The sequence below is a fragment of the Zootoca vivipara genome, chromosome 10, assembly GCF_963506605.1.
Source record: "Zootoca vivipara chromosome 10, rZooViv1.1, whole genome shotgun sequence".
Taxonomy (NCBI): Eukaryota; Metazoa; Chordata; class Lepidosauria; order Squamata; family Lacertidae; genus Zootoca; species Zootoca vivipara.
The window spans coordinates 5,422,019-5,434,789 of record NC_083285.1 but is presented as its reverse complement, the minus strand read 5'-3'; the positions used below and the strand labels follow the sequence as shown (position 1 = coordinate 5,434,789).

Sequence of the window (12,771 nt, the reverse complement as noted above, 5' to 3'; positions counted from 1 at the left end):
TAGACTCTGTGGTTTAACCCACAGTGCCACCTGGGTCCTATTTATCCCTTGTATGAAACAAATAAGTAGCAGCAGCCTGGTTCCAACACCAGCCTCTCTTTCTATGGGTTAGATCAGGGGTCAGCGAACTTTTTCAGCAGGGGGCCGGTCCACTATCCCTCAGACCTTATGGGGGGCCGGACTATATTTTTTTAAAAAATATGAACGAAATTCTATGCCCCACAAATAACCCAGAGATGCATTTTAAATAAAATGACACATTCTACTCATGTAAAAACACCAGGCAGGCCCCACAAATAATCCAGAGATGCATTTTAAATAAAAGGAACGTTCTACTCATGTAAAAACATGCTGATTCCCAGACCGTCCGCGGGCCGGATTTAGAAGGCGAATGGGCCGCATCCGGCCCCCGGGCCTTAGTTTGAGGACCCCTGGGTTAGATGCAGGCTTGCTCTCAAGTCTCAGAGTTTTATAGCCCAGGGGGGTGATAAAACTATGGTAGGGCTTTGGAATAGGCAATAGATTTGTCTTGATGTTGAAACTCTGAGCTTTGAAGGCAGTGCAGGTGTTGCTGTAGCTGGCCAGCCCCATTAAATAGCATGATGCCGGGAATGCAGACATACAGAAGACTGCAGCAAATGCCTCTCACCACAACACAAGTAAAACTGCAAGATTGTGCTTGCCGTGGCAGTTATCTGCTGTGAACGTCCATGGGCCACCACTTCACATGTTAGTCTATACATAGAAAAACCATCAGCAGATCTTTTAATATAGAACATCAGTGCAAGTTCTTAAGCTAGATCCCACATGCTGCAAGATGGGTGTAAATGTGTTGAGCTAGTCTCTGAGCTCTTTCTCTTTCTCCCTAAATACATCGATATCTATATAATATACAGCCCAAGCTTCTTTTTATCTGCAGACCAGAACTCTGATTTCTTTTTCTTAACAACTTCCAACTCTCTTCACCCTCTTCCTGACAAAAAGGGATTCTCAGTTGTGCCGGGGAACTACGCTGAACAGGGCTATTCATAGAGACATGCTTCCTGTTTAGCATTCCACTTGTGAGGGGTTTCATGAGAAATCTTGTAGCTCATACATTAAAGGAGAATAAACCTTCATGCAATTGGTCATGACAAAGCAGCGCACTGTCCCTCTTCCCAGCCATAGGAGTATCCTTCCATTCTCGGAGCACTGAATATTTTAAAAAAATACTTAGGCTGCAATCCTGTGGCCTTTTACCTAGGAAGAAGTCCCACTACTAAACTAAATGAAACTTACTTCAGAGTAGACACAAATCTGTCACCCTCCCGCATTTCCTGACACATTACCTTTAACAGTAGCATATGACTGACAGCATGGGTATAACTGGGAAAGTTTACAAAAATTAACAGTCCAGGTTCATCGTTTCAGGAGGTGAAGGATGCATTGTATTGGAAATGTAGGTCGTCTTCATACTGTCAGTATTTTGTAAGATGGTTTCAAGTGCATACCAGTAAATTTAGGTTTGCTCAACTGGAGTGAATTAAAGTGTTTTGTTGCCCTAGCAAAACAAATCCACATTTAAAAACAAACAGATTTTTTTTCCGTTTAGGAAAGTGATGTGGAAATGAAAAGTGTGGAGTGAATGGGTGATTAATGGGAATACATAGCAAATCAGGTTGGATGCTCACTGTCATATTGCAAACCGTTAAGAACAAACGCTCAATATGGGCTGGATATAATTTAACCTCCGTGTAAGCTTTCTGCAAGAAAAACTGGATAAAAGCTCAATAAACAGGTCATCCACAGGAACCCATAAGCTTTGTACTGGAACAAAAAAAGGTACAAAACTGATATAAAACTAAAAGAGTGCTAATGGAGACATAGACGTACGTATATGCTATCACAAGTAAATACCGGTACGTCATATGTCTGCGGATCCAAGCAACACTACACACACACATTGAGAGCTGCATTATAAGAGAAGTTCTTCTTAATAAAACCACGAGCAGAATAAAGTTAAGGATGAAAATTCTGATGGGAGAAATTCCTTTCTACCATGTGAATCTGGCTATCTTGATAAATTGGAAAAGACGTGTAATCTAATATGCTGATATTCACACTTGCCATTTAATTTACTCCACAAATTGTTTCCGTATCTACTGAGAAATCAAGAGCAAAATAAATTATTAAACTGCTCATAATGATTATTTCAGGGGCTATTTATATGGCAGTATAATACATCATGGCAGTATAATATATCACATATGCAAAGAATATTAACATTTGAGTAGGTTTAGCTTACCGTATTTATAGCATTCTGTACCAATGACCTCAAATATCTATATAGGTCTGCAGGGCATATAAGTTATCTCAAAGATTAGAGCACTCTGAAATTTCCCAAAACTCTTAGGGAGAACCTACGTGATAGATGGGTCAACTGTTCATGTAATGGAAGAGGGTCTTTTACTCCCATTCTTCCACAACTGCCAGCCTGGGCAGTCCAGCCATGCAAGAGACTGTCAGGTAGACTGATGTCAAACTTCCCTTATGAGCCTTTTAATCCCAAGTGGAAGTGAATCCTGAGGGTCAATATGAGAGGAACTAGAAAGAGCTCCCAGCTTGCTTTTCTCAGCCAAAGCCCACTTAACATCATGTGTTACATGAACGAAAAAGGGTGGGTGGGACAGAAGAGGAAGAATGTAGCTTCTAGAAAATAATGAAGAGAACATTTTACTTCAAGTCTACCTATCCTTTTGCAGCTACTTACAAACAGGCTTCTGGTCACCCCAAGTGTAACGTAGCAGTGTTAATGATCAAAGGAAAGGAGAAGAACAGACTCGGAGCAACTGTCCAACTTTAAGGGCTTGACCCAAGTGGGCCTTGACCGAAATGTGGCAATAGAATGAGTGCCATGTGGCCCAGAATCTAGACTAGGACAGGACAGTGCGGCAGGGTTGCCAAGGTGTAAGAAGGAGAGCAGCCTTTCCTCAGCACATGCATTGGGAACTTGGTGGTCCTAACGCAATTCCTCCACTCATATGTGATGGAGGATGGAAGAGACTGGGTGATCTTAAAGTGACATATGACATGCCCATGTTACAGTTCATACCAACAAAAACTAAGATCTATAACCTCACAATTTGAGGCAGTCATGAAATTTCCATGCTACTAACACAGGAAATGTGTTTGGTAGTACAAATTAACATTGCTGGCCACACAAACCACTAAACTTTGCCCAGGGCTCGTTTCTGTGGCACCAAACCATGACTTGGCTTGAAGAGAGACTTTATCCTCTAGTAAGGGGGGCAGGCAATGGAAATATATGCGCTTCCCACATTGAGTCCCTTAGATCTAAGGGCTGTATTGTTCGGCCCTACACAATTATTTTAATAAAGCCAAGAGAAGCTCTGGGGGCTTTCATATTAGGGAGGAATGAGGGAGAAATCTGATTCAATTCCCATTTAAAGTCAAACCTACCTAATTCACACCTTCGTACACAATACAAGGACCAAACCACAGCCGCCCTTCAAATTTAACACTTCTGCAAAGGAAGGCACTACTGTCCCGGCAAGACCAGTGGCAGAGGGAGGGTCTTGCGTGGCGGCATGCCGCCTGTGGAGACATGGGACATCACCCACACGAGCGTCGTCCCAAGGGGGTGTGGCACGCGCCCATCCCAATGGGGCAGCCGAGTGCAGGGGCGGAGGGATTACACGGCTCCCGCTGTGCTTGCTTTACACCTGTGTAAGCGGCTCCTGCCCAGCTTTGCTGCTTTAAAGCCGTGGAGCAGGGAAGGACGGAAGCCATGGCTCCCATCCGTCCCTCCTCTGCGCAGCATTCACTTCATAAGACACAGAGACATTTCCCCTTACTTTTTAGGAGGAAAAAAGTGTGTCTTATGGAGCGAAAAATATGGTACAGTGGAACCTCTGTTTACGCCTGCCTTCGTTTACGAAAACCTCTATTTACGAACGCCGTGGACCTAAAAGTGTTTACATCTGGGTTCCGCGGCGTCGGATGCGTAAACGTGATCTGCGCAGGACACGCGTGCGCAGAAGCACTCTATCGGCGGCTCACGCACGCACGCGTGGAAGCGTGCCTTCAGCGAGCGAATGCCCCAGCGAGCGAACGCCTCTGCGGAACGGATTGCGTTCACAAACCGAGGTACCACTGTATATCATAAAATAACAACATGTATAAATGCAGTACCATTAAGTTGAAACCAAAGATGGAATGCTGAAATGATATTTTCAAAAGACAGTTCTTCGGTTATTAATCTTTATACATCATTACGAAGACTCATTTGCTTGTCATTTCTTTATCCAAGACCACCAGATCCTTTCGCCCTCCTGATACCTCAGGTAGTGAAACAATACACCTAATTTGCCATTAGTGAATGAACTGGGAAATTAAATTGTGACAACTACCATTTCCAATTTGAAGATTTTTGTCATCCTGTGAAACAGAAACCAAAGAGATGTCAGCTATGCTTTTCATTAGAGTCCAACCCCCCCCCCGAATTGCTTCCTAAGAGCTCACAGGGCTAGGGTCTTCCAGGCTTTCTTGCAGTGGGAGCTGAAATCATGACAGGTTGGAAGGGCTATAAAACGTCCTGTCTGCAGCATGCCAGGCCCAGTTAGAGATAGACAGCTGCATGGTTGGTGCTATGAGGAAGATAAGAAACAAATGAACAAGCTCCATATCATGTTACATTTTGTAGGGTCTCACAGAAGGGGTCTAAAATGGCCTATCACATGAAAGATGGCACAGGTGGACCCCTCCCATGTAGATGACACCACTATAATGCCATTTTACAGTGGCACCTCTAGTTGCAGACATGATCCGTTCCGTAGTGCCGTTCACACCCTGAAAAGTCCACAACTAGAGCAGCACTTCTGTGCAAGCATGGAGCATGATAAAGCGCTTCTGCACGTGCGGTGAAACCCGGAAGTATACACTTCCAGGGTTGCCGCATTCGCAAGCTGAAAAGACACAACATGAACCTAACACAACACGAGGTATGACTGTATTTAAAAAATGAAGATGAAATCACATTCTTTGCCATCACTTCAGAAACTGTGAAAACAACCTGAATTTCTGGTTGGAAGGATTTCTGATTAGGGACAGACAAATAATTCAATTTCAGTTTCTCATTTTTCCAATCTTGACTTCGGTTTTCCACATTTCCACAACAGTTTGTGGATTATTTTATTTTAAGTTCTCGTGAAAATTCACCAGCACTTTAGTGCAAGTTTGTCCTAGTATATACATATTTGCATGTGCATGTAATTTTGTTTAATGTATATATTTTTACAAGCCAAATTCCCCTAATAAAAGGCATTTATGTTAGTATTACTAGTATGTGCCTGTCATCCGGACATTACCCTAACACATGCATTTATGTGCCTATTACTCTGCTACATTACAAAATTTTGAAAAGTGCAAATTCCAAGGCTGGCTGGGTTCCAGTTTTCATATGATTTTGGAAAGTGCAAATTAAGCAAATTCACCTCTAAATGCAAAGTGCAATTAATTTCTTCCCCAATGCAGTTGGTCGGGAAGCTTCAGCTAGTGCAGAATTCAGCAAGTAGTATGCTGAGTTAAGCACCTAGTTACAGATATATTTTACATGTCTTAAAATAACTACACTAGCTGCCTGTTAGCTACCTAGCAGGATGTTGTTATTGACTAACAAGATCTTGTTACTGACTAATACAGCCTTAAACAACTTGGGACCAGGATATCTGACCAGTCACATTTTCCTGCAGAGACCCAGAAGATCCCTACTAACTTCAGAGGAGGCTCAGCTGCCCCTTGTTATCTTATTATATCCTGAAAGTGGGCCTTCTCAGTACGGAACCTCTGGAACACTCTTCCTCATGTAATTAGGGAGACAGCCACTGTGGTAGGCTTTGAACTTATTCTGAAAACGTTTTGGTTTTCCCTGCCTCTTGATTATCTGATCAAGATATAAGGTTTCATGTAAGTATCTAAGGTACAATGGATCTATGTTGTCTGGAGCTTTCTCAATTAATACAAGAATTTCAAACCTGGCTTGGTAGCAAATGGGCGGACAGAACGGATGCTGGTGGGTGGCCATGTTCCCTCATTAGCAGGTTAGCCTCTGCATTCTGCACCAGCTGGAGCTCCAAGAGCGGCAACATAGAATGCACTGCAATAATCCAGCCTCAAGGCTACCAATGCATTGGCTACAGTGGCCAGGCTACTCTTGTAGGAACAGCTGTAGCTGGCAAACCAGGTAAAGCTAGGAAAAGGCAGTCCTGGCCACAGAGGAGAGCATGCCAAAGGTAGCTGATACAGTAGCACAGCAGACTGATCACAGGGAAAGCCAAAGACATTTTGTGATACTTGCCTGATCTATGTTTGGTGCTGGGGCTAGTGGGGCAGAAAAGAGAGTCTAACACACAGAGATAGACAAAAGTGAGTTATGTTCTGGCTGGTGTATTTATATATATATATAAAATAAATAGAAATGCAGCCTGCCTTTGTTGGCAAGTCAAATCTGCTAGTCCTTGTGCCACCTTAACTGGTCCACTAGGGAAATGTTTATGCGCCACTCCGGCCTTGACTATGCAGTAGCTATTGCTAGTTCCCAAGACTTCCACTTGTCTCCTTGCATCTGCTCAAGGCCTTTGAGCCTGGTCCCAGAATCTGATGTGTGCACAGAACTGTTCTAGAATTGAGTTGTAATAAAAATCACCAGAGTGCCCACAGGCTCAATAAACAACCGGGGTGAAAGCAGCAATTAGAATAAGAATGGAAGCAAAGTTTATCAGACAGAAAGATAGAAAATAGAAGTCTATACCCAAGAACAACTGAATAGCATAGCAATGGAATAATGTAGAGATCGGGACAAATGAAGGTTAACTTTTCATGGAGAAAAGGTGAAGATAAGGGGAAATGATAAGGAAATAAACAGGCAATGTTATTTTAGTGGCTGCAAGTAATACTTGCCTCCAGAAGCACACATATTGATGGAACACTGAAGCTTTTATTTGAAGGTTTGCTTTTTTCCTGCAAATTTAAACTCTTCTAGATAGGCCCCAAACCAATGCTCATTTTTTAATATTTTGCTCTTTATTCATATCCCATTATTTTTCATCACAAACCAAGAAAGTCCTGAGCTCCGCAATATTTGAAATCTTATTTGAAACTGTGGCTTATCTAAGGTTTTGAACAGCATGCAGAAAATATAGAGATCTGCCTAGCTCAGAAAGGAAGGCGGGGGGAGGAGGGAAGCTCAGAAGAAAATGCAATAAAACTGAAGCCTCAAGAGGATTTGAATTCAATAACTCTGAAATACAAGACAATACCTTATCCAGAGATTTTGTTTAACATAAATGGGAATATACAGGTATTATCTTGGCACTGGAGAAAGCTCAGATTGAATGAAAGTGATAGAATTACTGTGAAGTAAAACAGAAATATTAATTTTTAAAAAGATGAACACCAGGGCTATGAAGTCCCTCTGTTCCTGCAAGGTCATCTTAATATGAACTAAGGCCAGGGTTTAGTGAGTAACTTCATTTGAGGAATGTAAGAATCTGAATTTCTCCGAAAATATGATGTTACGATTGTCCATTGTAATGGTTGTCCTAGGAAGCTCTCTACGAATACAAAAATAAAAAAAAGAAAGGAAGGGCATAAGAAAGTTTACACAAGAGCTACTTTTACACAGCATACTCATGTGCAATAGATATGACAAAGGGTGTCATGAAAAATCAGAAACAACAAGACTCTGTTATGTTAGTCTCATAATATCAAATGTTTCTGAAGTTATGAGTGTGCTTGGTAGAGTCTTAAACATGTCCAAATATATTTTAGGCAACAAACAACTGCATGTCACTATTTGCTCTAGGAAAGGACACAGAGCCATTTTGCATTAATTCCATTACAACACAGTGCCTATATATGCTCATATTTTTTCTCACTTTCAAGCAGCACCCTCTTTTTCAAATCTTGCCCAATCCTGCTGTAACAGTTTGCTTATGTGAGTGAAAAGTCCATGTACAGTGGTGCCTCGCTAGACGAATTTAATTCGTTCCACGGGTCTTTTCTTATAACAAAAAATTCGTCTAGCGAATCCCATAGGAATGCATTGAAATTTTTTTGAAATTTTTTTTTGCCCATAGGAACGCATTAATTGATTTTCAATGCATTTCTATGGGAAACCGCAATTTGCTAGATGAATTTTTCATAAAACGAATTCGTCTGGCGAGGCAACCTCCGCTAGAAAAAAAAACCTTTCATTAAGCGGAAATTTCGTTAAGCAGGGCATTTGTTAAGCGAGGCACCACTGTATAACATAAACCTCTGCTTGTAGATACAAGCCTTATGATATCATCCCTGCTGAGCAGTTTGAAACGTGTCTGCTTTTATATCCAGTTTACTTCTATTCCATGTTCAGAATTCAAAGTACCGAAACAAGATAACAATATCCAGTATACAACACAAACAAAGGTGCAGATCTGTGAGACACCATCAGATAGGAGTTCCCCATAAATCACAAAGGCTAGGGAATATGCAAAGCCAACAATCTGGAGCACTCTTTGTAATGAAACAGCCAAGCTGGTATGGAAAACTAGATTCAGGGAAGATATCTGGTGATCGTGAACTCAGAAGGAAGTGGAAGTGGAACAAATGCAATTGGTCCACAGGCATAGTGACCTCTTCCTGTGTTATCTTCAAGACTCAGTTTCAAGTACAGTCGTACCTTGGATCTCAAACGCCTCTCCTCTTCACATATCAAACAGGATGGCTAAGAACAGACTTGGAACTCTACAAAGCAATAAGCTGTGCCCTAGCAAAGCATAAATCCACTTTCTTCGCATGACTGAATATAGAAGTGGAAATACGTCCAAGTGCCATTTGAAATCTGGCACTCTTGTGACTTCCTGGACTACGACCTCTAGACATTATTCTTATTGAAAGTGTAAAATAAACACACATCTGTTAAATAAAGTTGCCACCTCCCAAATACCGTGTTTCTCCTAAAATAAGACACGTCTTATATTCATTTTTCCTATTAAAAAACCACATCGCGGCTTATTTTCGGGGGATGTCTTATTTTTTAATTAAGCATGGTACAGCATTGTTACCTTAACTATGGTACGGGGCTTTCTTGCGCCGCCCGCTGAGCCCACTGCTGGGTCCCTGGGCTTGACGCGGTGCGGCGCGGTGCGGCTGGGGCTGCTGCCGGCTCCTGCCGGCTGCTGTGGCTTCGTGCGCCGCCCGCTGAGCCCACTGCTGGGTCCCTGGGCTTGACGCGGTGCGGCGCGGCGTTGCTGGGGCTGCCGCCGGCTCCTGCCGGCGGCTGCGGCTTTGCGCGCTGCCCGCTGAGCCCACTGCTGGGTCCCGGGGCTTGACGCGGCGCGGCGCGGCTGGGGCTGCTGCCGGCTCCTGCCGGCTCCTGCGGCTTCGTGCACCACCCGCTGCCGGGTCCTGGGGCCCATTCAGTCGGAGCTCGGCGCGTCGCTGTGCTGGGGCTCCCGCTGGGCTGGGGCTCGGCGCGGCGCGCGCTGCTGTGTTTGCCGGCTCCCGCTGGGTCGGGTAGGTACCGGTACCCCCAACATGTCTTATTTTTGGGGGATGTCTTATATTTTTTTGCCTTTAAAAGATCGTGCCATGGCTTATTTTAGAGGCACGTCTTATTTTAGGAGAAACACGGTAGGCTTATTCTCCAAGAAAGCAAGAATGAATTGATTTCATTTTCAACCTCTTGCTTGATCAAAACATAGTGCTAGGTCCCCTGTCTGAATTTGAAGTTAGCCAGCCCTACAGACCAAATAAACAGAGGTGGGCCAATCACTCTGTAGGAATGTCTGAACAGAGAAAGAACAATCTGACTGGTTGCTCTGTGTGTGTAAAGGTCTAATGTACACACAAGCGGCTGATAGCAATTGGGAAATAACAATGGGTGCTAAGTTTAAGCCACCCTCCTCTAAATTAAGGAAAGCCTCTGACTTACCTGTTTCCATTTTGGCATCCTGTGCTGCAGGCCCATCAGGAATGACACTCTTCACCTGGAGAAACTCATCGGGCTCATCCCCACCAATGATGGTAAATCCAAAGCCCATATTGCTTTTTTTAAGAGTCGTGCTGAGGAAAGTCCCTTTCAGTTGTGAGGCATCACGGGTGAAGAGCGGTTTTTCTACATCAGTCAACATAAAGAGAGAACAGACAATGTTTTGGCCGTGCTGTAGACAAAATGACTGGGTCCCCAGAGTGCAGCAGAAGCAACAGCAGGCAACAGGGTGACAATTTTGAAAAATAAAAGCAAAATAAAAGTGCAAGCATTCCCAGTGAAACAAAAGCATTACTGAGTTATCTTCTACTGAAGGTAAAAACCAGCAAAGGCAGGGTTTCCTTATCTAAAGTGTCTTAGAGTGCAACCCTACGCACACATCTAATTGGAATTAAGTCCTATTCAATACAATAAGACTTAGTCCCAAGTGAGTGAGTACAAGGTTGTAAAAAAAATTAGTCATTTTAATTTTTTTTATTGAAGTAGCTTTGTAAAATAGCAGCCTAAGCACACACAGCATGTGTGTGTGGGTGGGTGTGTACACAAGCATACACATTATGTGAACAAGCAGGGTTTTAGTACTGGACAGATAACAGTTACTACTTGTGAGATGGTTCTGTGGCCTAGACATCAACTTTCAGTTTGATGCTGTGTAAAGTGTGACAAAGACCAGCAGGCAAAATAAATGGCCTCACCTGACATCCAGTGCCTCTGTTCTGTGCTTTATTGTGTAAGAAAAGGTATGGGGAAAGGTGAAAAGGGTGGGTTTTTTTTCCTTAAAAAAAATGCAGCTCGCTACTTGCTTTACAAAAGTGCCGCCTGGGTAAATAGCAGCCCTTGAACATACCATAAAGCCTGTACACTCCAGCAATGTCCCGCCGATACAGAGACAGGTCACTCACACTGCGAGACCTCTGAGGCGCTGGGCACGGGTGAGCAAGTTTGGGCCTAGGTAATGTTGATGAGGAGCTTTCTACTGTTATAAAGGAGAAGAAGCCTCATTCTTTGGCTACAAGCTTAGGTAAAAATAATAATCTCTATACCCATATATATAGATTGTTAACCAGCATGTTTCCGCACCACCAAGATATTTAATCTCATAACTTCCCAACAAGCAGGGCTCTAAAGCCATCGTTCTCCAAATGTGAGGAACAGCTCCCTAAGAAGGTGCCGTCAGCTTCAAGGGGAGGTAAAGTTCCTCTAACAGAACACTGCCCAGGTTGAGCGTATATCACTGGGCCCAAACAAAGATGACATTAAATGCTTGAATGCAGTTAATGTGTTTGGTTTTCCCCCTTTAACAATAGTAGCTGTGGAGTAGAAAGCGATGAGTAGGATGAGGAGCATGGCATATGGAGGGTGGGTCACCCTTTCCACCCACTCCACGATCCTGATAAAAGTCTCCTTCCCTGTGCTATTATCCCCAGAAGGAAAGTTTCCCAGGGTTAATATCAAGCTGTTTTAGCGGGGAAGACGATTAGCAGGGTCACAGTGTACAGCACCTTCCCCAGGCGCTGCAGCTAAACTTGTTGAAGAGGAGGAAAAACAGGTATGTTCACTGCATTCACATATTTAATGTCCTGTCCATTTTGGTCCTACAGCTGGACCAGGAGAGACACTATGAGCCTCTACACACTGAGCCCCACTCTCTGCATACTTACTTGTTGAGGTGACAGGGCAGAGGACCCATGAACCACCTCTTTCTTTCTATGTAAAGTTTATTCGTATTTATAACCATCTTATATATCACCCACTCACAAAAAATACCAAGGCAGTGAACAATAATATATACAAATACAATAAAACGTGTGATACATAAAAGCAATAGAAAATAATCATAAAATGACTGACTCGTATTGAAAAAAGAAGAACTTAACAGGCCTATTGGCATAAAAAAAAGAGAATGGCCACTGAATCTCTGCTAGAAGAGTACTTCATAGCATGAGACCAGGAACACTAAAGGCCTGACTTCTAGTTGAAGCCAGCTGTGTCTGAAGCATGGGAGATAACGAATAGCAGCCCTGGATGATCTCAGTGATTGAGATCACTGGAATATAAGGGCTCAGGTGATCATTCTGGACCTACATTGTTCAGGGCTTTATATTTTTCTTTGGGTTCTTGCTACTCGAATGGTCCCTCCCCTGAGACTATAAAAGCTTCCTACGGTCTCAAATGTGCAACCCCAATACACTTATTTTTATTTGATCTTTCTGTTTCCATGCACAAGAACAAATCCCACCAGCTAAGAAATTTAACTTTTATTTTGTCTTATATAGGCTGGCCCATACAGGATCATCTCCCCCGCCCCGGTAAAATTTACTATGACAAAATGTAAGGCTCCCTGTGGGAGAAGATTCAGTTACAACATGTTTTTGCTGGATTTGTCATCACAGAAAATTTAAGAACACGAGCTGAACTCAAGGGTACCATTTCTTTTCATATTTTCTTCTCTAGTGTGGAAAAAATAGAGGTTACTTTCATTTCTATATTTCTATATTGACCATTTTGGCATAAGAAATGGAAAATTTAATGGAATTAATTTAGCTTTAAATATGGTGCACTGACATGATACTGTACCTCGGAAACCTTGGGCCGGCATAGGCTTGGTTCCAAGTTCTGCGTTGGTCATGGCACGCTGCTGTAGCTTCCTCTTTGCTTCCAAAACAGGATTTTCAAATTGTGTTCTTCTATTTATGTGGCTAGGGAAAAAGGTAAGACTGTCAATCCCAGTTAATCCTTTTCCA

At 42.9% G+C, this 12,771-nt stretch overlaps 1 protein-coding gene across 17 annotated transcripts in view; it reads right to left on the bottom strand.

Annotated features, from left to right (window-relative positions):
• Positions 1 to 12,771, bottom strand: part of MAGI2 (membrane associated guanylate kinase, WW and PDZ domain containing 2) — a 587,732-nt gene that overhangs the window by 147,364 nt on the left and 427,597 nt on the right. For 11 of the 17 annotated variants that reach the window (XM_060279498.1, XM_060279503.1, XM_060279500.1 and 8 more), the window contains 3 exons: positions 12,605 to 12,726; positions 10,875 to 11,003; positions 9,971 to 10,153 (listed from right to left, as the gene is read on the bottom strand). In XM_060279498.1, coding sequence (XP_060135481.1) covers positions 9,971 to 10,153; positions 10,875 to 11,003; positions 12,605 to 12,726 — 434 coding nt within the window. The remainder of the gene's footprint in view (positions 1 to 9,970; positions 10,154 to 10,874; positions 11,004 to 12,604; positions 12,727 to 12,771) is intronic. The other 6 variants (XM_060279504.1, XM_060279506.1, XM_060279507.1 and 3 more) reach the window with 2 other exon arrangements.